General features: G+C 57.4%; 7 protein-coding genes across 7 annotated transcripts; 6 read left to right on the top strand and 1 right to left on the bottom strand.

The window, feature by feature from the left end:
- Positions 1-243: 243 nt before the first annotated feature.
- On the top strand, positions 244-720 carry GGS23DRAFT_593625 (uncharacterized protein; the record flags this gene model as incomplete). Its single annotated transcript, XM_051518053.1, has 3 exons — positions 244-304; positions 367-512; positions 580-720. 3 exons carry the CDS (start codon positions 244-246, stop codon positions 718-720), a joined length of 348 nt encoding a protein of 115 aa, XP_051375602.1.
- Positions 721-1,794: 1,074 nt separating this feature from the next.
- On the top strand, positions 1,795-2,918 carry GGS23DRAFT_593624 (uncharacterized protein; the record flags this gene model as incomplete). Its single annotated transcript, XM_051518052.1, has 2 exons — positions 1,795-2,195; positions 2,258-2,918. The coding sequence occupies 2 exons, from the start codon at positions 1,795-1,797 to the stop codon at positions 2,916-2,918; spliced, it is 1,062 nt and encodes a 353-aa protein (XP_051375601.1).
- Positions 2,919-5,180: 2,262 nt separating this feature from the next.
- On the top strand, positions 5,181-11,696 carry GGS23DRAFT_603096 (succinate flavoprotein subunit; the record flags this gene model as incomplete). The annotated part of the gene is made up of 11 exons (XM_051519432.1): positions 5,181-5,280; positions 5,344-5,573; positions 5,632-5,940; positions 5,999-6,382; positions 6,453-7,547; positions 7,609-8,244; positions 8,275-8,293; positions 9,642-9,715; positions 9,799-10,131; positions 10,191-11,407; positions 11,477-11,696. The coding sequence occupies 11 exons, from the start codon at positions 5,181-5,183 to the stop codon at positions 11,694-11,696; spliced, it is 4,617 nt and encodes a 1,538-aa protein (XP_051375600.1).
- A 2,862-nt stretch (positions 11,697-14,558) lies between these two features.
- Positions 14,559-16,051, top strand: GGS23DRAFT_552590 (uncharacterized protein). The gene is made up of 3 exons (XM_051515412.1): positions 14,559-15,553; positions 15,630-15,661; positions 15,824-16,051. The coding sequence occupies exons 1-3, from the start codon at positions 15,291-15,293 to the stop codon at positions 16,045-16,047; spliced, it is 519 nt and encodes a 172-aa protein (XP_051375599.1). The 5' UTR covers positions 14,559-15,290; the 3' UTR covers positions 16,048-16,051.
- A 1,038-nt stretch (positions 16,052-17,089) lies between these two features.
- Positions 17,090-19,510, top strand: GGS23DRAFT_552575 (NAD(P)-binding protein). The gene is made up of 4 exons (XM_051515411.1): positions 17,090-17,978; positions 18,182-18,362; positions 18,488-18,595; positions 18,649-19,510. The coding sequence occupies exons 1-4, from the start codon at positions 17,653-17,655 to the stop codon at positions 18,814-18,816; spliced, it is 783 nt and encodes a 260-aa protein (XP_051375598.1). The 5' UTR covers positions 17,090-17,652; the 3' UTR covers positions 18,817-19,510.
- Positions 19,511-19,655: 145 nt separating this feature from the next.
- GGS23DRAFT_293578 (alpha/beta-hydrolase) lies at positions 19,656-21,707 on the top strand. Its single transcript, XM_051512668.1, has 3 exons — positions 19,656-20,392; positions 20,491-20,631; positions 20,718-21,707. Exons 1-3 carry the CDS (start codon positions 20,150-20,152, stop codon positions 21,519-21,521), a joined length of 1,188 nt encoding a protein of 395 aa, XP_051375597.1. The 5' UTR covers positions 19,656-20,149; the 3' UTR covers positions 21,522-21,707.
- On the bottom strand, positions 21,708-22,748 carry GGS23DRAFT_293569 (uncharacterized protein). The gene has a single exon (XM_051512667.1). It carries the CDS (start codon positions 22,611-22,613, stop codon positions 21,894-21,896), a length of 720 nt encoding a protein of 239 aa, XP_051375596.1. The 5' UTR covers positions 22,614-22,748; the 3' UTR covers positions 21,708-21,893.
- Positions 22,749-23,769: the final 1,021 nt, after the last annotated feature.

Raw genomic sequence — 23,769 nt, 5'->3', positions numbered from 1 at the left:
CTACACGGTACTAGGCAGAGCGTGGCTGAGAGAGGTGGAAAATTATTAATCCCAACCGGCGTCCGATGCATGGAGGGGCGTTGGGGATCCCGTTCCACTGGATACGCCGAATTTTTCATTCGCAATTTGAAATCGCAGGCTGACGACTTGTTCTTCGGCGCATCGCGCGCACGCATTTCTCCACGACAGCGCACCGGGAGAACCGCTACACGCCTTCGAGGCTCGCCGCCCAGACCAAACGTCATGTCTTCTGAAACAGCCGCCGCTGAGAACAAGCCTGACCCCCAGGGCATGCGAAAGAATGGTAAGGGGTCGCCACCGTCGTCCGCTACCGGCCGATTCGGAGCTGATGTGGGTGATCTAAAGGCAAGCAATGGCACCCGCTACGGAAAGCATTTCGCCCAGGGTCCGGCTTGACGTCGTACGAGCAGCGATCCAAACAGCGCGTCGCGACAGCTGCGATGAAGGCCAAGGAGAAGGAGATGAAAGAGGAGAAAGAGGCCGAAAGACAGGTATAGCGAACACCGTCAGAGGGAGGCCCGCAGTCCCCAACCCCGAACTAATTCTTTGGCGCATTAGCAACGAGTACAGGCTATCAAGGAGAAGCGCGCGGCGAAGGAGGAGAAGGAGCGATACGCGAAACTGGCCGAGAAGATGCATAAGAAGCGACTCGAGCGCCTGAAGCGGAAGGAGAAGCGCAACAAGCTCCTGAATTCTTGAGCTGTTAACGAAACGCCCTCACGACACGACAAGACATACCCCCAGCTACTACTGCCTCCCTAGATATGGTGCCTTCGAAGAAGGGGGGGAGGAGAGTATCAAGGTCGAGGCCATACGGTCGGCGAGGGGTAGCTAGTCCCTCAGCAACAAAACCAGCTCGAGGGGCTTTAGGATTCTACCCTCCCCGTGGTCCATTTTGGGAGGCTTTACGGGGTAGGGATATGGCTATTCGGGGTCCATAGGAGACGATATCCAGCCCGTGGGGTTCTCCGGCCCCTCCTGAATTTCAGCACGAACATGGCCATGGTAGCAGCCGTGCCGGTTGACAGGATGGTAATAGTTACATCTAGAGGCCCGCAGAGACGAGCGAGTAGACATTGAAAGGAGGGAGTGAGTGATCCCGACTATGCGCCAACGATTTTTGATGGCGACCATTGCAAACTAGAATTCAACACGGTCGGAGACCGGATCAGCCCCAGTCTGCCATGCGTGCACATTCGAGTTCTATCGCCATGCAGGGACGCTGCTCGTGATGGGAAGGGGGGCTCGGAGTCCTCTATACCTGCTACCTTACTTCGTCTGTGTAGAAGACGCACAACCCTACCATTACCTACCTAAGGTGCTTAAGGCTACCTACAATATAGGTGCCCATCATGCGCGGGCATCTATTTCTTTCTGCGATAGAGCGTAGTGACCGGCTGAATGGAGACACGCTATACGTGGCACATCAGGAGGCGTAGCCCCAATGTGTGACATGTGAAAAAAACGGAAGTTCCCGTAGTGGGGATACGTCAGTGTGCACACTCCACACACCAACTTCCGCTCCCTTCCCTCTCTGGGCGTCGGCCCTCCCTAAAAGTCCAGCTCTCACCGATCCAATAGAAGAAACTTCTCTCTCCCAATTCTCCCGACCTCGCGCTCTCGATTGGGCGTTTGGGTGTAAGAGGCGTAGGTTACGAGGTACCAGCAGTACACCTCTATTGCCTCTTCTACCCCAAAGGCGCCCGCCGTTTAAGAGGCTCCCCCCCCCCCTTTCTGAGACATACGTCGGCGTGTCCGGCTACTGCAGGCAGCATGTCCAGGAATCCAGATTTCGAGCTCCTTAGACCTGTGGCTACATCTCCGCCGCGCCCCCGTCACCAGGTGCGACGATCGATAACCGACCTCTCCTCGCCAATCAAGCTGCCCCGATATCACCACTTGCATCATCTACGAAAAGACCGCGACCATGGCGACCGCGCCTCCTCGCCCGCCGGCTCGGCTCTCCGCCTCTCTCGGGCCTCTCTCGACCTGCCGCGACCCGAAGCTTCGACCTCGCACCTGAACAGCGAACCCAGCCCCAGAACCAGCATGTTGGCCCCGCCCCCCGAAGACGCTGCACGTGGCCTCGTCATTCCTCCTACCCCTCAGCCGCTGACGAGCGAGGAGGCGCTGCTGCTACGCGAGCGACAGGAGGGAGCGGAATCCATAACAGCGTCCGTTCCGCCGCAGCGGACAAGAGCCGCATGGTGTTCGCCGCAGCTAACCGTTGGAACAGATGTCTACGGAGGTCACTCGTGGAGCTCAGCTCCTCTTCGAACGCGGCCATGACGCGCCTCGACGATACGTATTACGCTGTCCTCGAGAAGCTCGGCGTGCTCCAGAGCACACTGATGGACCTCAAAAAGCTTGCGGGGGTGTCGCAGGGGTTGAACGATAGCCTCCGAGAAGAATCCCGAGGATTGATTAGCGAGCTGGAGCAACAGGCCAGCGCCTTTGGCCAGTTCGACGATCAGCAGACGCGCATCAAAGAGCTCCAGGGGCGCATACACGCCGGCCGCGAGAAGGTTGACGCCCTCAGCAAACGGGTGCACGTGGTGCGGGAACGGATCGAAGGCTGGGAGAGGGCAGACAAGGAGTGGCAGGAGAGGACTCGGAGGCGTCTGAAGGCTACCTGGATCGCCATATCCATCATGTTCTTCTCGGTCATGATCCTCCTCATCGGAGCCCAGTACGCCCCTTCGTCTGAGGATGCACCCGCGCTTATAGACATGGCCCCGACCCATCACCTCGGAAGGCTCGACGACAACGAAATAGCAGGAAATCAGAGCGAGCGCGTCGCTGCCGCAATCGCCAGGGGCGAGGCGGGGACGGCCACCGGGAGAGGTGGCGACAAACCCGTCGACAACAATGTGCTCCGAGTTCTCGACGAACTGTAACAGGGGAGAACCGCGGCCTCGCAAGGATGACGCAAGGCGCCAGTTGGGTAGCAGTACATAGAGAGAAACTACGTAGGTAATACCCGTGGTAGCCAGGCTTGGTGCAGCCGGCGCAGCTCGAACTACGTAATATCGGGAGCGCACATACAATCTGCAGTTAGACGATAGAGAGAATCCATGTTCTCGGTCAGGGCTGTGAGTAGTATCTCGACCCTGCCTACCAGATGCTCTGGCGACTGTGAGATTGGCTGCCGTCAAGCTATCGTCACTGCTGGGGTTTTGTCTCGTCCACGCATAGCGTCGTCAACATCACAGGTGGTCGTCGGGTCTTGCCAGCCAGCTCCGCCATCAGAAGCCGAGTTTCCGGTGGCGTACGGACGCGCGTCTCTGCGCCTCCCGGTTTGTCCTGGGCCGACGACAATTGGGGGGGGACCCAGCCGGAAAATCGGAATGGGCGCAGAGGCGGGGAAGAGCTCCAGGGTAGCTGGACTGGTACCAGGACCTCGAAAGCCGCCGGCCGCTGCTTGCCGCTTGCTGCTTGCTGCTGACTCTCTCGAGCCGTGTTAGCCGCGTGAGACGGAAAACTTGGCGCTCAGCCCAGCAGATCCCAGGCTAAGTTTGTTCGACGAGCTGGCTGCGGAGCTAGCGCGTGACGTTCGTCGGCTCCAATCAGTTCCTATGCCGCGAACGCATTCGCCTATTAGCACCGGGTGGGCTTAGCAGGTTCACCCTCGTCGACCCCCGGCCCTTGGTTTCGCTCGCTCGGCCTGCACGTCTGTCACATACCTACCTACCTATCTCTCTGTACAATAACAGGCATGAATAGATAGATAATATATCTATGTATATCTATATATATAGGCGTATATACATATACCCAATAGACGTGCCCATGTCAGGTACCTACCTACCTACCTACTTACTTACCTAGAGGTAAGTCTCTCACGCCGTGCACATACAATAGATACAACACGTCGACTACAGGCAAACCGCATGCAGTCAGGGTACCTCTCCTAACCTAGGGATTTAATAAAAACAGTGCCTGGCGCCAGGACCCTGCTCGCTAGGTACCTGGGTAGGGGGTGGTCGCTCTCTCGATAACCCCAGGGTATTACCGGAGACAACGTGCTGATTGGGTGGTCGGGGCTCGTCGACGTCATCCCTCAGCCACCTGAGTGGACAGCGTTGCGACGAGGCGCCGTCTTTGCCGATCGCTAGGTACCTAAGGTATATCGCCTGCTTGCCTACGACGTATTACCTACGTAGGTAGAAGGGGGGTAATGTCGGCTTGGCAAACGGTACGTAGGGATCTATGGGTATAATCTGGCCGTGGAGACAGTATATGAGTAATAAGCACTAGGGCGTATGTATGTTCTACTTGCGTAGCTATATTGCCAACTCTCCCCAGAGTCTATTGCGCCTCTACTTATATGATGTTGTAAGTATATAGGTAGGTATAGCGCACACATTTCGGTAGAGAGGCAGATCAAACTGGACGGACCCGGACCCATTAGGCATGTAGGTGCCGTTGACCGGAAGATGCTATGTACCTATGCACTACCTACCTGTAGGTAGCGGGCAGGTAAGTGGTAGGTTAGGTAGGTACCTTAGGTAGGTACCTACCTAAACCAACTGGGGAGGGGACCTTTAAGGTTAAACGCTGACCTTGCAGCTGGAGGCAGCACGCCGTACCTGACCAAGAGGCGTAGGAGGTTGGCAAGTAGGCGAAGTACCTACACCTCTTACGAATCCCATGTCTTTTGCCAGCGGCCGGCATAGGAGAAAGGTACATAGGTACTGCCTCCTGCATAGGGTGAATAAGAGCGGGAGGTACCTAAGGTGGGTAGGTCGACAGGTACCTAAGACAATCTTAAGCATCCCTCCCTCCTTCTCCCTCGACTTCTACTTCTCTTTATCCTTTCTCATTTCTTCTCCTCTTGTGAAATTCTGTCTTCTTTGGCTCAACCTGCCCTTTGCCTCTGCCGTACGAGGTTGTGGACCTGCTTTGTCTGTGCCCGCTTTAGTTACCTAGAGGTTGGGCGAACAACCGCCGACCAGTTCTTGGGAATCCCCCCCCGCCATAATCCCCAATTCGCGCCCGGCGTAGCTAGTGGTAGCTGAGCAGAATCTCGAAGCTGCCCGCGAACGAGTGCGAGAGTACCGACCCCGCCGTCCTCTATTTTCCAACGTCAGGAGGGAGACAAGGACCTGGCCGGCTATACGACTGAGGGTGGGCTACGAGACGCCCAGGCCGCGCCAGAGATGCCTACTGCCGAGTCCACCCAGGGTGGTTCGCGCAATCCAAGCATCGGGTCTAGCAGCGGACCTCCAGACCAGGCACTGACCGGGAAGCAGGAACATTGTTCGTCATATCCCTCTCAGAGCCCCTCCCTAACACCCTTAGACTAACGACGTCGTCCCTCAGACCTCAAACGAGAGCTCATAGCCGAGCAAGTCAACTGGGAAATCTCCGAACTGAATTCGCCCACTGCTCTTCGGAGATTCGGCGCGCCCTTCAAGTCGGAGTTTGGAGAGGTCTCTCCGTATGATTCCGAACTGCCTATCCTCCGATACATATTCGTTCACCATGTCCGAGAGTTTCCGTTCCTGGACAGGGCGAGGGAGAAGGAGTTCTGGCAAGACAAGCTACAAGTCGTAAGTGATCCCAATCCCAGGCCGCGCCCCGCGTTTCTGCTGACGCCGCGCCCTCAAGTTTCTCGAGTCGTTTGCCGGCAAGAACATTTCGTCTTCCGAGGACAGGTTAGAGGAGACGAAGCGCCGAAAGCTAGCTATGAAATGCCGAAAGCTCGTCGAGTTGATGATGGTGTCGGGTGTTCCTACCGCGTCTGGGTTCGAAGAGCGGATACGATTTGCCGAGATGGAAATTGTCGATAGAGACGCCATCGACACGGGCATGTTGAATACCATGCCTGAGGGGAATTACGTTAACGGGTGGGACGTCAACGTAGCTGCCGTGCGTATTACATCGGTCAAGAGGAATATTAGACGTCACAAACATGCGGTGCGTAGCTCCGTAGAATCATCTTCTACCGGTCTGGCGATGTGCTGACCTATTCCAGGAGTTCTTATTACGGATCAAGAGAAAGGGCGAGCTTGAGTTTTTCGTAGCCAGGCGATACGGCGATTTCGCCCGGTTACAAAGGCAACTGAGAACGGAACTTCCAGGCAAAGTCCTCCCTCCGCTGCCGAAGAAGAACAAGTCGGACAGCTCCGCGGCTGGCTTGTTGCCGCGTACGACCGACGGCGGCGACGACTCGGAAGTATCGTCCATCTCGTCTATGTCGTCCATCGCTCCATCGCCTCGGGTCAACGGGTTCGCGGAGTCGATGAAGACCCTAACGGTCCGAGATCATCGTCGAAATAAGTCGACAGCTTCCAGTCGGGCGTCGCCGCGCCCGTCCGTGAACCTCCCCACGAGCCCGGTCCCAAGCCCCAAACCTGAGGTGAGTTGCCTGTCCCTGAATAATTCGACCTGGCTTTGTTACTTGGAAATTCGAGAGCTGATGTTTCTAGAACACAATTCTCGCGCGGGAGAACCAGCGCATATCCCTGAGGGCATACCTACGCTTTCTGTTGCATAACCCTCAAATTGCGCAGACCAAGTCACTGCAACAGTTCTTGACGCACGATCCGATTACGCCAACGGATGAAGACGTCGACGATATCCTCCGGCGCAGGGCTATTGACCGGAAACGCGTGGAGGAGCAGAAACAATTTTACGAGATAGCCAGGAGAAGAGCCGCGGAATTAGATGTGTACATGGAGCAATTTCGGCGAGACGTTGTCGAGCGGAACGGGTTGACGATGCTCTTCCAAGAGATTAGGGATAAGGAAACCATCCAGGATCTCAGCCTCCAGTACCAGAAGTTCGCCGAGTGGCTCCGTATCGAAGTGGCCGCCACCATCTATCACCTCTTCCTCGCCGAGGACAACTCGCCGGAGTTATTCGCGCAACTGAAGCGAATCCACTCCCTGATCCCCTACACAATCCTGAAGAACGTGATCCGGATTGCGAATCCGGCTGCGGTCATGTCTGGAGTACTCGATCTCTTCCTAGCGCAACCTTTTGGGGCTCGCTCCCTCATGCAGCGCATCTTCTCCTTGACTCTGCACGACGGAATCAGAAGCTTTCAGCGGTCGATAGATGCCCTATCAGTTAAGATCGACGATGACGTGTTCGTACAGAAGCTCAAGCAATTTGTTGATGCCGAGGAGCACGTCAAGATTGCGATCCGACAAGAGGCGGAGTCCGAAGGCGACATCCTCATCGCTATTCTGCGCTCAGAGCTCCTCACTCCAGAGCTCACCTCGGAGCAAGTGGAAAAGTTGTTCAACGCTTATATCGCTTTCAACAATGCGGTGGAGCATACTGAGGAAGAGTTCAAGCAGGGTGTCCAACTGTTCTCATATCTAAAGCAGTTGATGAAATTACAGACTCGGCAGCGTGACAAGGAAATGATGCTCAGGCTGATCGAGGAGCCCGTTACGCTACAGCTCCTCCGCGATCTTTTCACCATATTCTACGAACCCCTCGTTAGAGTGTACAAGTCGGCAAACGTGTATAACAGCATCACGGACTTTGCTGTTTTTATCGATGACATGATCCAGGTATGTAGGGTGCGAGAGGGTGGGACGAGTGACGACTCAGGAATTGCTAACGCCGTGGCAGGTCGTTGAGAGATGCAGGGAGCAGGATGTGTCGGCAGATCCGAATCAGACGGTGCAGGCGTTCATCGACCTCTGCCAACGTCACGAGCACAACTTCTACAAGTTCGTCCACGAGGTGCACACGCACGACGACGGCCTCTTCACGCAGCTCATGGGGTGGATCGAGGACATCCTCGAGTTCTTACGAAAAGGGCCAGAGGGCGGGGCGCTCGACATCAACGCCCTCTTCGAGGGAGGCGTTATAAGCGGCAACATAAATAAGGATAAAGCGATCGACGAGATCAACCAGCTTATCTCTTGGCAAGAGGCGCGCAAGAAGTGGCATCACGACAAAACTCGGCAGAAGATGGCGGCGGAGGGCACGGCCGACATGGATATCGGGGCACCCGGCCTGGCAAGCTTCCGCGCTAGCGACTTCGGTCTCAACGATGTGGACCTGGAAGAGATGAGCTACGACGACGAATCTGACGACGAGGCGGAAGCGGAGGAAGAGGACGAGCTAGATCCTTTGGAGGCGGAGAGGCGGAGGCGGGCCAAGAGACAGGATCACCTCAGGCGCAATGCCGGGGAGCCGAAGAAACCGACGGTCAGCGAGGTGCACCACTTGAAACACAATTTCGGCGTGATGCTGCGGGAGGTGTTGGCGCCGTAGCGGGGTAAGGTATAGGGACGACCGGTCTCCCGGCGTAAACGGGGAAGACGACGATAGAGGTTAGGGGGTTCTGGTACGGGTTGCAACTGGGCGTGACTGGTTTGGTTTGCATTGATGGGCAGACGGGTTACGAAGGGAAAAGGAGTCGAAGCGTCCACGAGCATCTGTTATATACCTATATAGTCGGGTTCGGGTACGAGTTGCGGTACGGCATAATAGGGTAGGTATATGGCAATATGGCGGGAACGGATGATTTCAATCAATCGAATAGGTATAGGGCAGTCCTGTATAGGCGGCCTACCTACCTACCTCTCTAGGTACCTCGGCCCAAACAAGGGAGCATTCTCGAAGGAGCTGCTCGAGCTCCCGGTCTGCCCCTGAGACGCATTCAAGATGGCAGGGTGGTATGTGTGCGTGCATGGACGACGTGAGCAGCAGCAGCATGCGGTGAAGTTGGACGAGAGACAGGCGAGACGTCCGTCTCAGACGTATTATCTGGTAGATTCGGGCTACTTTCATGCGTAACCGAGTGAAATCCCCCGACCCCTCGATCCCCCCCCCCGCCTAGACCCGGGTAAGGTCTAGCTGGGTTGCGTCGGCGAAGGTCAGTGAAGAGGAGGTACCTATGAGCAGGCGTGTGAGAGCTACCTGGTAGGAGCTAGGTAGAGAGGTAGGTGAATTAGGGAGGTAAGGTAGGTAGGTAGGTAGGTAGGTAGGTAGGTATTTAGCACGTGACGATGCCATGGCCTTACCCGGCCTGCCGTGAGGAGGACCAGCAGGTAGATTGGTAGGTAGATTGGCCGGGGGGGTACTTGGGTGGCTCCAATGCATTCCTGGCGGCAAAGGCCGTCCGGCTATTTTCCCTCGGTAATCAGATTTGATGCCATTGGACCAGCTCTCGACTCTCGTCTTAGAGGAAGCTGCGGTACAACTTCGCCGGCATCATCACCTTTTTTTAATGTGCTTTTCCCACTCTTCTCCAACTCGCCGGGACAAGAGAAGATCCCCCTCCCTCGCTGGCACAACCATTCCCCCCTCCGCCCTGCTCTGCTATAGCTTCTGATCTGCAATGGCTTCGTCAATGGCGATGAGGAGGTTGGCCTTTGGGTCTTCCGTTAGTCCTTTCCTTACCCCTCCTCCGCTTCTCTCTCTCTCTCTCTCTCCCTCTCTGCCCCAGCCCGCCTCGCCCTCTCTGCTCCGCGCCTGGGCTGGGTCTGCACGAGGCGTGGATGATGCTGACGGCGTGCTCGCCGCTTGACAGTTCTCTCGGGTAGCACGATGCCAGGCTCGAGCATTCTCCTCCACGCGCCCCGTCTGTACGTATTTTCCCCTCCTCTAACCCCTCCGGCTGCGAGTGTCTAATTGGATTCCCCTGCGCACAGCTCGAATCATCGCAAATACCCCGTTGCGGGCCAAGGAAGCACCCGTACATGTTAGCAGCAAATATCCCGTAATAGTACGTCGCACGCGCCACCCTGCCCGCACCGCGACCGAGCGAGCGAGCCCTGGTGAGAAATGACGCAATTGACCCGGGCGTAGGACCACGAATACGATGCCGTCGTCGTCGGCGCGGGCGGCTCCGGGCTGCGGGCGGCGTTCGGCCTGGCCGAGGCCGGCTTCAACACGGCCTGCATATCGAAACTCTTCCCCACCCGAAGCCACACCGTCGCCGCGCAGGGCGGCATCAATGCCGCGCTAGGCAACATGCACGAGGACGACTGGAGGTGGCATATGTACGATACCGTGAAGGGCTCGGATTGGCTGGGTGATCAGGATGCTATCCACTACATGACGAGAGAGGCCCCGGCGTCCATCATCGAGCTAGAGAACTACGGCTGCCCGTTCTCGCGGACGGAGGACGGACGAATGCAAGTCTGCGACCGCACCGAAGCCCCTGCCACCGCTGCTAACCCTCGCTCGCTAGATACCAGCGCGCTTTCGGCGGCCAGTCGCAGAAGTACGGGAAGGGCGGCCAGGCGTACCGCTGCTGCGCCGCTGCTGACCGGACCGGCCACGCTCTGCTGCACACTCTCTACGGTCAATCTCTCCGGCACAGTACCAACTATTTCATCGAGTTCTTCGCCCTAGATTTAATCATGGAAGGCGGGGAATGCCGCGGCGTCCTAGCCTACAACCAGGAAGACGGCACGCTCCACAGGTTCCTGGCGAAAAATACCGTCCTGGCCACTGGTGGCTACGGCCGAGCCTATTTCAGCTGCACGTCGGCGCACACCTGCACCGGTGACGGCATGGCCATGGTCGCCCGCGCCGGACTCCCCAACCAAGACCTCGAATTCGTACAATTCCACCCCACGGGTATTTATGGAGCCGGCTGCTTGATTACTGAGGGCTCCCGAGGCGAGGGCGGCTACCTCCTGAACTCCGAGGGTGAGCGGTTCATGGAGCGGTACGCACCTACGGCGAAGGACTTGGCTAGTCGTGACGTCGTCTCGCGATCCATGACCCTGGAGATCCGCGAGGGCCGAGGCGTCGGTCCCGAGAAGGACCACATCTACCTCCAGCTGAGCCACCTCCCCGCCGAGATCCTCGCCGAGCGTCTACCCGGCATCTCTGAGACTGCTGCCATCTTTTCGGGCGTGGATGTGCGCAAGCAGCCGATCCCGGTCCTGCCGACTGTCCACTACAACATGGGCGGCATCCCCACCAGATACACGGGCGAGGTCCTCACCATCGATAACAAAGGAAACGACAAGGTTGTCCCCGGTCTTTTCGCCTGCGGCGAGGCTGCCTGCGTCTCCGTCCACGGCGCCAACCGACTCGGCGCCAACTCCCTGCTCGATCTAGTCGTCTTTGGCCGCGCCGTTTCCCACACCATCCGCGACAACTTCACCCCCGGCGCCAAGCAGAAACCCGTTAGCGCCGACGCCGGTGCGGGATCGATCGAGCTCCTCGACCAGATTCGCAACTCGGATGGACCCAAGAGCACGGCTGAGATCCGACTGGCGATGCAGAAGGCGATGCAGACGGACGTCAGCGTTTTCCGCACGCAGGAGAGCTTAGACCAAGGCGTGAAGAGGGTCACAGAGATCGACAAGACCTACTCCCAGGTCGGAATCAAGGACCGCAGCATGATTTGGAACTCGGATCTGGTGGAGACCTTGGAATTGCGAAATCTGCTCACTTGCGCGTAAGTGTTACCCCACCCTCATCCCGTCGCCCGAACGATTCGGCAGCATAGCTGACACAGCTTGACTAGCACCCAAACCGCCACGGCCGCCGCCAACAGGAAGGAGTCGCGCGGTGCCCACGCGCGCGAAGACTACCCCGACCGAGACGACGTGAACTGGATGAAGCATACGCTTACCTTCCAAAAGAAGCCCCACGGGCCGATAGATATAGCATATAGACGCGTCATCGGCACAACGTTAGATGAGAACGAGTGCAAGGCCGTCCCGCCGTTCAAGCGGACGTACTAGAAGACCAGACAAGTACGCGGCTGGGGGGCGGACAGACACAAGTACATATAGTATAGTAAAAAGCCAGGCTAGGTACGGGGTATGGAAAGCGGAAGTACCGGCGGATTCTGGCACACCGGTGAGGGGAGAGAGGGTGGAATAAGGAGAGGACATGTACGTAGGAGGGTGGTGGATATCCACCCAGGGTTGAGGTTATGTACCTTATGCATGGTTATATGGATAAAGGTGTGTACAGAGGGAATGCAATTTTATTATTACCGTTCGAGCGAGAACACGCCATCGTTCGGTCACGGCTTGCTCGTCCCCTTTCCCGCCAAGTGGGAGAAGAGGGGGTGGTTCGCTCCAACGTGGTCTCTCTCTGACCCTGAGAGGATGTAGAGATGCACACTTGCAGTGCCCAAGCCCGTGGCAGATGCCGGTGATGCACATACTGCTGTATGCAGAAGCCGGCGGTTCCAGCAATAGGAGCCACTTACACCCAACGCGATGACAAGTTTCAACCAGGGTTGCGGTGATGCGCATTATCACCCACGAGGTGTATTATAATAGATAATATACCGTAGTAAGCGTTCTGACCGGCGATCTGAGGGAGGATGCCGCGACAGGACCGATGCTTGGCGCGTGTAAAACACGCGACGGGAAGAAAAGAAGGAAGAAAGAAGAAGAGAGAAGAAACAGGAGCAGATGGGGGAGCATGGATTCCGCTGTCGGCTATCAGCTTGGCGGCGTCGACGACAGGTAGGAAGGTAGGTAGGTATGTGGTGCGCCGTCGACGTCAGGCGAGGAGGTTTAAGGTAGGTAGTTGTGTATTTATGCAGGTATGTACATATGGGCAGACATGCATTACACGGGTAGACATATATGTACATGATAGGGTACCTAACAATGGCGCGAGTGGCGCGGAGACGGGCGGGCGGACGGATGGCGGAAGGGTACCAAAGGGCATGGCGCGCGCCCCGCCGCGTACGAGTACGGGTGCCCAGCCACCTGCCTCGGCCTACTAGTAGGTTAGGTAGGTATCTAGGTAGGTAGGTAGGTACCTAAGGTAGTAGAGGTAGGTACTAACCTAATGTATGCTATAAGTACCTAGATACGTACCTAGGTGGGTATACATATAGGAGGAAGGTAGAGATAGGCGGTAGGTGTACCTAGCTAGTGGATACTGACCTGAAGTAGGTAGGTACCTCTGTCCCGAAGCAAGTTGCTCGTCGGCCCCGCTAGGTACGTACCTGAAGCACATGCAATGCTTCCAATGCGATTGTTTCGCGCCCGCGTCCCCCTACCACCTACAACCTGGACATACTGATATTACCTCCCCTATGTACCACGTGGTATACGCGTGCGAACGATGGATCTGATCGCCTCCTCGGCAGCCCCTTTCCTCTATAGCAGGGCATCGTATCTAAGGAGAGAGGTAACCCTGGCTATACCTACACACAGCGGGTTTATCGGGAGCAAGTCGAGGAAGTAATCTTGCCAGGTCGTTAGCACGGACGGCGCAAGCTGTCACCGGCGCGCGCGCGGCCTACGCTTTCCTCGAGGGGGAGAAGCCGAGTCCGCTCTCTGCCCACTAGAGGCGACCCAGCTCGGCCACGAAGGAAGCTCCCCGACCGGGGACCTCCAGCTATTGACAATGGGCCTCCTTACCAGGTAGGTGGAAGTGTAGGCACGTGTTAGCAGAGCCAGGCGAGAGAGAGGGAGACGGGGGGGAGAGACGCAAATCGATCTGGTTCTATCGAAACCACAAACACGCCGCGACATGGACCCCGGTACCTAACACTTAACTGCTCCCGGTCTAGCCGCGGTGGGGAGGGGCTCGAGGACCTTGGAGGGAGGAGGGGAGGGGAGGACGGAGGCTCGCATTTGCTGCCTCCCACGCGTTCGGCGAAGGGCGGCGATCGAGAGTCATCCCGATGAGACGATCGAATTCAACTGTCCGACCGGACCGAGCTCGTTGGGATGTCCCGCCAGCGACGCATAACAATGGATGCACGCGCACGCACATAGGTACATGCATCCGCCGGTGTGCAGATCCCGACTTTACTCGGCCCAGTAATTCCCAACGGCGTGGTACACAGACGAGTAGCCCGTCCTCTACGTAATGATCTTGTCGCCAGGTAGGCGTGTACGCCTATAGGTTGGTTACATACCGAGGTAGCGTAGGCCGTGCCATGCTCATAACCTATGCGCCTCGACCCAGACCGCTCGAGGAGAGTCTCCCCAGCCCGGACCAGGCCTCCCGGCGCAACACGATGATGTCCCCGTCTGCCCAGCCCTCTGGCGCCTGCCCCCGCGCGCGCGCGCAACCTTTACTCCCTCCTCGGCGTCGTGAAGAGCAATCGACCGCGAAACGCCGTTGGCCGCTATCCGTAACCAGCCCCAGAAGGGAAGGGAGAGGTGGGGGAAGGCGAAGGCACGAAGCAACCCTATCCGTCGGGGGCGCGCGCGTGACAACCAACAGGCCATCGTCGCTCCTCCGAACCCGCCCGCCTCTCGAAAGATACCGCCGGAGCTACCTTGCCGAGACCAGAGGAGACGGAAAGAGAAAGCGAGGACAAGGGGACCGGGGGGGAGGGGGGAGGGGGGACAAGGGACGTCGAGAGATGGAGATAGAGAAGGGAGACGATCGTCATCGATTTGCGCGTATTTGTGGTTTACTAGGCGTAGAACGTGGTATTATATAGCTTCCCAAGCTTAGTAGAGGTTATATAGGATGTACATATTGGGAGGCGATGGAAGCTGAGACGGGTAGGCATGTGTTGCGTGGTCGTGTGGATAGGTGGGATGGGACGATCGTCCAGGGGAGAGTCCCGGCGGAGTCGCAAACTCGGTACCAATGAGACGCTGTTGCTCGCATATGTATAAGCATGTACAGGCCCACGATACTACTCCCGAGGTCGTTTAGACGACAACGGCTGGGTCTCCGCAAGATACCCTGCCAGCCTACCTAGGTAGCCAGCCTACATATGTACATACCTACACACGATAATACCCACGCGGCTTCACCAGCAGCAAAGCAGCATGCGGACAATAGGTACGTGCATGGGGTGCGTACCTCGCCCTCGGGTCGCTATAAAGAGGGCGGTGGCTGCTCCCCCTGCTTGCTCGAGTAAGTCGAGTCAAGTCAGTCACTCTCGGGCTAAGACAGAGAGAGGGAAATAAAAGCCGGGCTAGTATCAGAAAAAAAGCAATAGTTGCCATCTCGCTTTTTCCAAAACCCTCCTCCCCTCCCTATTCTCGCTTACTACCAAACGTACGACGGGCCCTATTATCTTCCTCACGCGCGCGAAGTTCCTGGGGATACACAGCATAGACAGTTACTACGACCCTCTCCTAGGTATATCGCGTCTATAAGAGGACGCCTATCCTCACCGTTCCCCTACTCTCGCGACTTTTTCCCTCTACCATTCTCCGCCCTCCATCCCTCGCGCTCTACCATCCAAGAGGAAGAAAAATAAAACACACCACATAGCCGTATCGGGGGGGGAATCGCTCCGGGGCCTAGACCAGCCGAGGCAGCAATAGCACAGGCGTGAGGCGAGCCTCGTGAGTTCCTTCTGGGAGAATCGAGGGAGAGAGAGAGGGGACGACAAGATGGTCCGCATCTCGCTGGCGGCGGCGGTGCTCGGGACGGCGGCGACGGCCGCCGCGGAGCTGTTCATGAACCTGACGTCGATAACGGGCCGGGACCAGGTCTCGGTGTTCGAGTGCTGGCAGCTGGACACGCCGTTCGCGTCCGCGGGCACGCCCGGCATCCAGGGCTCCCAGGTCCTCGACCTGGGCGCCGTCGACAACGCCACCTACACCGTCGTGCCGCCGCGCTTCGGCGGCTCGTTTCACAACGCGCCCTACAAACAGTAAGTCGTTCTCTCTCTCTCTCTCTCCTCCTCCCCTCAAGTCTTTGCAGGCGCTGGGCCTAACCAAGTACTGCAGATTCGTCTGGTTCATCAGCGGCGTCACGCACGGTAGGTCTTACATCTCATTGATTGCTCTTCTCTCCCCTTCCTTCCTCTCCTTTCTCGGTCCACGATCCCCTCTCCTCGCCAAGATTTGGTCCGGCGAGCTAAACAGGGGGGGGGGGGGGAGGTGGAGGCTAACTAACACTTGCAACTAACATACCCGCACAGTGACCGTGCCCGACAGCACCGACGAGGTGATCTTGTACGGCGGGCGATACGGCCTCATCTTCGCAGACGACACCGCGGACATCTCGGAGCGGGGCCACCTGACGACGTTCTCGAGCAGCGACGCGGTGGTCGCCTTCTCAGTGCCGGTCAAGGATGGCGTCACCCCGCCGCACACCGTCCTGCACGACGGGCCGTGCACGCTTGAGGAGTCGCTGGGGATCTAAAGCGAAGAGAGAGAGAGAGAGAGAGAGAGAGAGAGAGAGAGGTGAAGGAAAAGGGGAAGGGAGAAGGGGCGGGGATCGAGGGTTGTGGGCGGTTCGAGGAAATGCATGATTCGCGGATTCACGAGGTCTGAATGTGTATAAGATTATGTATACATTGGGCAATTCCTGGTGCCGCAGAGAGAAGCAATAACTTTTACTATTCTAAAGTTTAATCCTCTATACGTGCTAAAAGGTAAAAATATTAAATAGTATGCTAAGAAACAAAAGGGTAAGTATATATTCTCGATCTTTTAAACTTCTATACTATATTGCTTTATACCAAGCTTTATTTATATTTTATATAAAGAGTATAGAAGTTTCCTCTAAAATATATTTCTAACTTTTATAGGAAAGTATATTATATTAAATTTTCATATAATTAAACACTATTTAGAAACTTACTTTAAAGTAATTTGATATATTGTAGCCGTTATAATATTAGTAATAGTAATAGTAATAGTAATAGTAGTAATAATATTAGTATAATAAACATAGTAGTAGTGTTAATACGCTATAGTAATATAATATTTTTACCTTTTATTACGTAGACATATATACGTACCTACGCAGTCTTGCATGGACAATTATAGAATAGTGCCGGCGTAGTTTTCCGAGAACAGAGCTAGGTAACCTAGTATAACCCACGGAATATATAACCGGCGGTTAGTTTTAATGCAACAAACCATAGTAGGTTAGCAGGTGGGTATGTGTTTATGCCACATAGCACCCTGTCTCACCCCTAATTCGCATAGCCTATTCTAAACCTGCAGATCATATTTACGTAGCGGGGATGCGTGTGTAATCGGGTACCAAGGTCTGCCTACACGACTCCTGATTCCTCGGGTGGCTAGGTATATAGCGAGATAATACGGCTGTCAGCTAAGGCATCGCGTAGCCTCGAATCTGGTATGTGGCAGTCGTTAGGCACGTGCAGCGAGGGGGTTTGAGGGCATCACGGGGCTCTCTCGTACATACCTCTGCGCGGTTAAGACGGGGATGGCATGGCGTAGTATTGACTGACCGTCTAAGAAGGAAGTCTACGAAAGAGTGCGGAGCGACTCGGTATATATGACTACTCAACCAAATGAGATAAGCTAGGTTGCTCTCCACTTGGTATGCCTACGTGACAAAGGGGAAAACCGAATCCGTACCCAACTGCCGCAAACTCCCTACCCGGCGGACGAACCCCTCATTCTCTCATCCGCCCTTATCTCGGGAGTATCAGCGGCCTAACCAGCGTGACGTGATTCGTTGGACGACCTGGCGCGGCCCGGATACAGGCCGGGACCCTCCCTTCCCCTCCTCAACTCTACTGGAACTGATCCGCTACGGCATTCCGGCGACTTGCCTTCGACGTAGATAAGAGCAAAGGAAACCCATTCCTCCGTCGGGATCACCGTACCACGTCTGAGGCGAAGCTTCAATTACCTACGCCACACGAAATCCTTAAGAGGGGGAAAGGCCCAAACCTCGGAGGCACGACACGCACACCCACACACAGACATTGAGAAGGAGGGAGAGAGTACGGAACACGGGCGAAGCAGCAATCCCCGAAGCCGCCTCGCAATGTCATCATCCGCTACCGTGGCGCTCATCACGGCGGGCAGCGCCGGGCTTGGAGCCGCGGCGGCGCGGGCCTTCGCTAAGAGCGGGTACCGGGTCGCCGTGAACTATGCGAACAACGACGCGCGAGCGCTCGCCCTCGTCGCCGAGCTGCCGGCGCTATCGCCCCTACCCCTCGGCGATGAGGGAGGTGAGGGTGGCGGGAAGAACTTCGTCGCCATTAAGGCGGACCTCGGCAGCCGCGACGAGATAGGCCGTCTCGTGCGCGACGCCGTCGCGCGGTTCGGCCGGCTCGACGTCGTCTTCTCGAATGGCGGCTGGACTCAGTTGTAAGTGCTCTCCCGCGGAGGGGGGATTTCCTTAGAGAGAAGAGGGGCGCGCGGAGGGTTTGGAGGGGTCACTGGACGGCGCCATGCGTGGCCACCAACACTATGACGCATCTAGCTAGGCACGTTCCGCGGGTAGTGGTAGAAGTTGTGGAAGGGGGCTGCCACCGCTAACCAACGTGCGCATCTTAATATCTTGCCCACAGCCGCGGACTATCCAGCATCGACAAGAACGCGTACGAAGACGAGTGGGACAAGAGCTTCAACATCAACGTCAAGTCGCACCTATGGCTCATGCAGGTCGCAAAGCCACACCTCGACGCGACCGAGGGTGCCTTCATCAGCACGGCTTCGGTCGCCGGCGTGAAGCCCGGCGGGAGCTCGCTGGTAAGTTGGCGAGACCAACCAAGCAACCTAGCAACCTCCCGATATTATTCCCACTATGCTAGGGTTCTGAGCCGGTGGGCAGATGACGACGATCGGCATTACTAACAAACCCCCCCAAAAAACAGGCATACTCCGTCACCAAGGCAGCGCAGCTGCACCTCATGAGAGCGCTCGCGGGCATGGCGGCGCCCAAGGTCAGGGTCAACAGCGTGTCCCCGGGGCTGCTCCTCACGGTGAGATCCGCCCTTCCCCCCCCTTAAGTCGTGCTCATCTGACGGCCGCTCAGGACTGGGCCGACATGTTCCCCGACGAGCTGAAGGAGGCGACGCGGCAGCGGTCGAAGCTGCAGCGCCTGGCCACAGTCGAGGACGTCGCCGAGCAGGTGCTGACGCTGGCGCGGAGCCGGAGCACGACGGGCATCAACGTCGTGATCGATGGGGGGATCATGTTGTGAGCTTCGGCCCACTTCAGGGGAAGGGGGTGGTGGCGAGTTCGCGGCACGGGCTCACGGAGGCAGGGCAGGGTATGCATGCGTCGAGGTGTAGGAGCATGTAGGTACTTATGCACATCTGCATAGCCGTACCGATCCCGCACGCATGGGCGGCTCAAAGGGCAGTGGAAGAAGAGGGTAGGTTCGTGGAGAGGAGAGATGCTTGTTACTACCATATGCCTCTACCATATGCCATCACAATCCATAGACATGCATGCGGGAGAAACCCGAGTTATTCGAGGCACTGCTTCGCCACGGTTGACGAGCTTCCAGAAGGATGCGATCCCCCTGTTCCGGGTCCGTGGCCGAGCGAGCATTGCGATTATGAAACCCACGTGTCGAGCCAGAGGTTTCCACCGAGTCGGGTCCCAAGGGTATACGGGGTAGGCTATCTGGTCGGATCCCGGCACCGCGGGAGGGGTAACAGGAGGAGGGTTGTAAATCCGTAGCAGGCAAGGTATGCATGCCTGTATGTGAGTATGCATGTGCGTTAGGCGGCGGAGGAGAGGAGAGGAGTGAAGCTACTCATATATGAGTACCTAGTAGGCATATCTCAAAGGGGGCAAAATGCCCGGGTCCCATCGTCCCGACAGACACGAGACATACCTACCGTATTTTCTTGGCAAAGCCGGCCCGTGAGACCATCCCTGGTTCTGTCCTGCTGAGGTACACACCAGACGGAAATAATACAGCTGCTACATGTACCTACGTACCTCTGTATCATCACTATGCGCCTTATCAACGGGAAGGTACATACCTAACTATACATAGGTACAGATAAGCGCAGGTAGGTTTACCTCTTCGTAATATATACCTAGCAGTGCGCCACGTGTTAGCAGCCAAGGGCGGTCGAAGAGCCCATCTACTCCGTCTAACAGGTACGACAAGCAACCCTCCGACCCTCACAAGTTGCAAGTTGTGGTGGGCATTCTGGGCTTGTGTGTCGATTTCGCGCCACTTACCCTTACATCCCGCCCACGACTCCAACAGCTCCAACGGCGCGTACGTAGTACCTCGCGAGCCGTGTCTGACAGCTCAGACATACGGCTTCCGCCATACCGTAGTACCTCAGTTTTGTGCTTACCTTTTCTTACCGTCTTGTTGCTGAACATCAGATTTCCCGAGGTTGAATCGTTGCCTGACACCGAAAACATCGGGTCGTTGGCCGAGCGTTTCGACTAGCTCTTCCCCCTGGTCCCGAGTGCCGGAGCCCCAGCAGATTAGAGAGGAGTGCCCAGGCGATATTGGGGTAACCTACATACGCTCGGCAGGCTCCCTACACTTGCACGAGCCGGGGATGGAGACCGTCTCCAGGTGCTTCGGCGGCCCGGCCGAGTCGCGATCGACCGCCGTCGTCGCCACTACTGTCGTGACTACCGTCGCCCTGCTCTCGCTGGCCCGGCTCGCCCTCTGGCCGAAGAAGCAAGCTGTCATCCTCGGGCCGCTCAGGACTAGCATCCCTAGGCTCTCCAAGGCCGAGATCGACGAGGTCCCGTACCCACCGGGCGCCTTCCCGGGTGCCAGAGACGTGTCTACGCCTGTAAGCCAGCCAGCCAGCCGAGCAGCCAGCCCCGCTGCGTGCTGCTGTATAGTGTGAACGAGCCGAGAAATCCCAGACCTAACGGCGTGGCTCTCTAGTACGGCGATATTCGCGTCTACGAATTCGGGCCCGAAGATGGTCGTAAAGTCCTGTTTATCCACGGGATCAGCACTTCGTGCATGACTCTGAAGGACATTGCCATGCCACTTTTCGAGAAGGGTTGCCGAATCATGCTTTTCGTACGTGCCAGCGCCCCTTCGCAGAATGCTACTCGTAGCCACGTAGCTTATCATACCTCCACTTTTGACTGACCCTCTCCTTATAGGACCTGTTCGGTCGGGGCTTCAGCGATGCCCCGGGGGATTTGCCCTACGACACCCGGTTGTTCGTCTCCCAGATCCTGCTCGTCCTCGCATCCTCGCCGCTAGCGTGGACCGGCGACAATGCCATCAGTATCGTCGGCTACTCGCTCGGCGGCGGCATAGCCGCCAACTTCGCAGCTACTTTCCCCCACATGGTTGAGTCTCTAGTCCTGCTCGCCCCGTCCGGGATTATCCGCCCGGAGAACTTCGGCCGCGCGAGCCGGCTCATCTTCGCGTCGGGCATCATACCCGAGCGCATCCTCGCCTGGCTCACTAAGCGCCGCCTACGGCAGCCTCTCGCCACGGCCGTGTCGAAGAAGCCCAGGGCTCCCGCCGACAACGCGCCCCAGAGCGGAACAGGCAAGGAGGACTACGCCGACGTCGCTATCCAGGAGGCCGTCGACCCGGCCGACGAGAAGCCCCCGACGCCCTTTGAGCAGCGGGTGCTCGGCTATGTGCACTGGGCGCTCGACTTTCACGACGGCTTCGTTCCGGCCTTCATGTCGACGATCCGGTACGCGCCGCTCCTCGAACAGCACCACTACTGGCGCCAGCTAGCCAGGCGGAAGCCGGGCACGACGGCCGTGCTGCTGGGTCGGGACGATACCCTGATACAGCTGGACGACTACGTCGAGGACGCGCTTCCGCTCCTCGGCGGCAAGGACAACGTGTACTGGCAGGTCGTCCCGGGCTCACACAACTTTCCCTTCACGCACGGGCCCGACGCGCTGAAGCACATATACAAGTTATGGGGCATAGAGCAATAGCAGGCGGACATGACGAGCATGTCTATCGCCATCCAACTGGTTACAGAACAGGTAGGCATCCAATTCTTGCTAGCACGGTCGGTTCCACAACCGTCTTGCTTGCTTCTGGACGGCCATAGTAATAGACCATTGTGAAGAAGCAGCATCGCCATCATCCATTACAAATTATAGCCATACGTAGGTAGATATAAGCGCCGCATTCTGTCTTTTTCATTGTTTTCTCAGGCCCTCAACCCTTTCTCCTTCATCGTCAGCACTCTCCAAAGTTAATCCATCCCATTTCGTCACTGCTACCTCTCCTATCTCCTCTCCCTCCCTCCTTCTCTGCCCCCGATGCTCTCCTTTCTTTCTTCCCCCCCCTCTCTCCCCCTCTCAAGTGTCGATGGCGTCGCGTCCGTTCAGCAGCACGATACAAGTCGACACGGTGACGGCGTCGTCTAGCTCGTCGCTGTCGAACACAAGGATAGCGTCGTCGTCGGACCCGCGGCCGGCGGCGGTGACGCGGGCGACCTCGACGCGCTGCTGGTTGAGGCACTTGTAGAGGACGCCGTTGCGCCCGCGCGTCAGGTCCCAGAAGTAGGGGATGCTGTGGCGGACGAAGGCCTCGTGCCTGGCGTCGGCGCCGTCTTTGCTGCTGTCGCCGCGGCCGGCGGCGGAGGTGGAGGCGAAGGAGGAGGGCGACACGGGGCAGATCTCGACCTCGTGGCGGCAGTGGGGGCTGTCGCGCGGGAAGCGGACGGACGACGAGTCGAAGGAGACGAAGGTCATGTTGAGGTCGGCGACCTTGGCGCCGGAGCGGCCGCGCGTCAGCGTCTTGAGCGTGCGCATCATGTTGCCCGACGACGCGATCTGGTACAGGGGCTCGGCGTCGCGGCGGACGAGGTGGTCGGCGGCGCGCTCGGCCTCGTCGAGGAACGCCGAGCTCAGGTCGCCGCCGGCGGTCAGGGGCGCGGCGCCGACGGAGCCGGTCAGCTCGAGGATCTGGGCCGTCGTCTTGAAGTGGATGCAGCCCTTGAGGAAGAGGACGCGGGTCGGCTGGAAGCGGCGGGTGGTGTTGATGGGGAAGTCGTCGGGGTGGAAGGGGTGAGGCATGGTTGGTCGGGTTGCGCTGCTTTTTTTTTCAAATATACCTTTTCTCTTTTCCTACGCTTTCTTTTGGTACGGGCAGGAATAGGTAGAACCAGATCTAGTAACGAGAGAGATTCAATAAACGGCTTTCACACTAAGCATAGAAAAAGAGGGCGGGAACAAGACGTTCCTGGGTGGGTTCGTTCGCTCGATGCTCTTGACGTAGGTAGGCACGGCTTATTTGGGGATTTTCATTTTCATTTGACAAGGCGAGGAGTGCAACTTGGATATTACTACACTTGCTCTCCCTTGCGCTCCCTCCCTCCCCTTCTTCCTTCCTCTATACGCTCCACGACCTCTGGCAGAAGCCACCGTGATAACCGATCCCCGGTGACACAAGGGGGGGGGGGGGGCTCCGGGCGCGTGAGCGTGACGTCATCGTGGCATCCCGATCTGACACCCCCTCCTCTTCCAATCCCCCCAGCACGGCAGCACCCCGCCGGCGATATGAGGGCCCTGGGGTTTCGCGAGGGGGGCTTGCTCTGGGTTTCCCGGTTTTGCGGGAGGGTGAGGGGGACGCCGTTGGCGTCACCGGACGGCGCGGATCTCGATTCGGGCGGGCTGCGCGGGGCACTTAATTTTGGTGGTGGTGGTGGTGGCGGTGGTAGTAGTGGTGGTGGTGCACTCGCGCTTCGCATACCTACCTCTTACCTACCTATGTGTGCGCACACGGTACGTAGGTAGAGATCGACCGACTGCCCGCCACCCGCACGTATGTAGGTAGTACAGCGTCGTCACTGCGCCGGTGAGGCGCCTCGTGGCGCGCGCGCCATGCGGGCCGCTGGGAGAGACGGTAGTTCGTCGGGGGGGGGGGGGGTGTGGTGTAATTTGTAGAGATCATGTCGCAAGGAGAGCCGTCGGTATATATATATATATATCTATATCATGCGGGGAGGGGGGTGTAGGTAAGTAAGTATGTAATAGGCTTCTAACACTCGAAGGTAATCAGGGTCCTCTACGTTCCCCTCCCCCGCCAGGTACACCTGCAAAGTTGGCGAACCCCTCTCTTTCTCCGCGATAGGCACGCGAATCCGCCGAGCTACCGCGGCAACTTGCGCGCGATGCCTACTGCGCCAGGAGAAGCAATTGGCACCGGGCCGGTACGAGGGATATGGACGTG

Source organism: Durotheca rogersii (assembly GCF_024521655.1).
Source record: "Durotheca rogersii strain YMJ 92031201 chromosome Unknown GGS23scaffold_3, whole genome shotgun sequence".
NCBI lineage: Eukaryota > Fungi > Ascomycota > Sordariomycetes > Xylariales > Xylariaceae > Durotheca > Durotheca rogersii.
The sequence above is the reverse complement of the archived record's forward strand: the minus strand, read 5'-3'. Positions and strand labels throughout refer to the sequence as shown.

What these genes read in the sequence shown, in the direction of transcription:
- GGS23DRAFT_552590 (XM_051515412.1), top strand. Translation starts at nt 15,291, where the DNA reads ATGGTCCGCATCTCGCTGGCGGCGGCGGTGCTCGGGACGGCGGCGACG. An exon ending in CACAACGCGCCCTACAAACA is followed by an intron (nt 15,554 to 15,629) that starts GTAAGTCGTTCT and finishes CAAGTACTGCAG; the next exon opens with ATTCGTCTGGTTCATCAGCG. An exon ending in CATCAGCGGCGTCACGCACG is followed by an intron (nt 15,662 to 15,823) that starts GTAGGTCTTACA and finishes ATACCCGCACAG; the next exon opens with TGACCGTGCCCGACAGCACC.
- GGS23DRAFT_552575 (XM_051515411.1), top strand. Translation starts at nt 17,653, where the DNA reads ATGTCATCATCCGCTACCGTGGCGCTCATCACGGCGGGCAGCGCCGGG. An exon ending in AATGGCGGCTGGACTCAGTT is followed by an intron (nt 17,979 to 18,181) that starts GTAAGTGCTCTC and finishes TCTTGCCCACAG; the next exon opens with CCGCGGACTATCCAGCATCG. An exon ending in AGCCCGGCGGGAGCTCGCTG is followed by an intron (nt 18,363 to 18,487) that starts GTAAGTTGGCGA and finishes CCCAAAAAACAG; the next exon opens with GCATACTCCGTCACCAAGGC.
- GGS23DRAFT_293578 (XM_051512668.1), top strand. Translation starts at nt 20,150, where the DNA reads ATGGAGACCGTCTCCAGGTGCTTCGGCGGCCCGGCCGAGTCGCGATCG. An exon ending in CCAGAGACGTGTCTACGCCT is followed by an intron (nt 20,393 to 20,490) that starts GTAAGCCAGCCA and finishes GTGGCTCTCTAG; the next exon opens with TACGGCGATATTCGCGTCTA. An exon ending in GTTGCCGAATCATGCTTTTC is followed by an intron (nt 20,632 to 20,717) that starts GTACGTGCCAGC and finishes CTCTCCTTATAG; the next exon opens with GACCTGTTCGGTCGGGGCTT.
- GGS23DRAFT_293569 (XM_051512667.1), bottom strand. Translation starts at nt 22,613, where the DNA reads ATGCCTCACCCCTTCCACCCCGACGACTTCCCCATCAACACCACCCGC.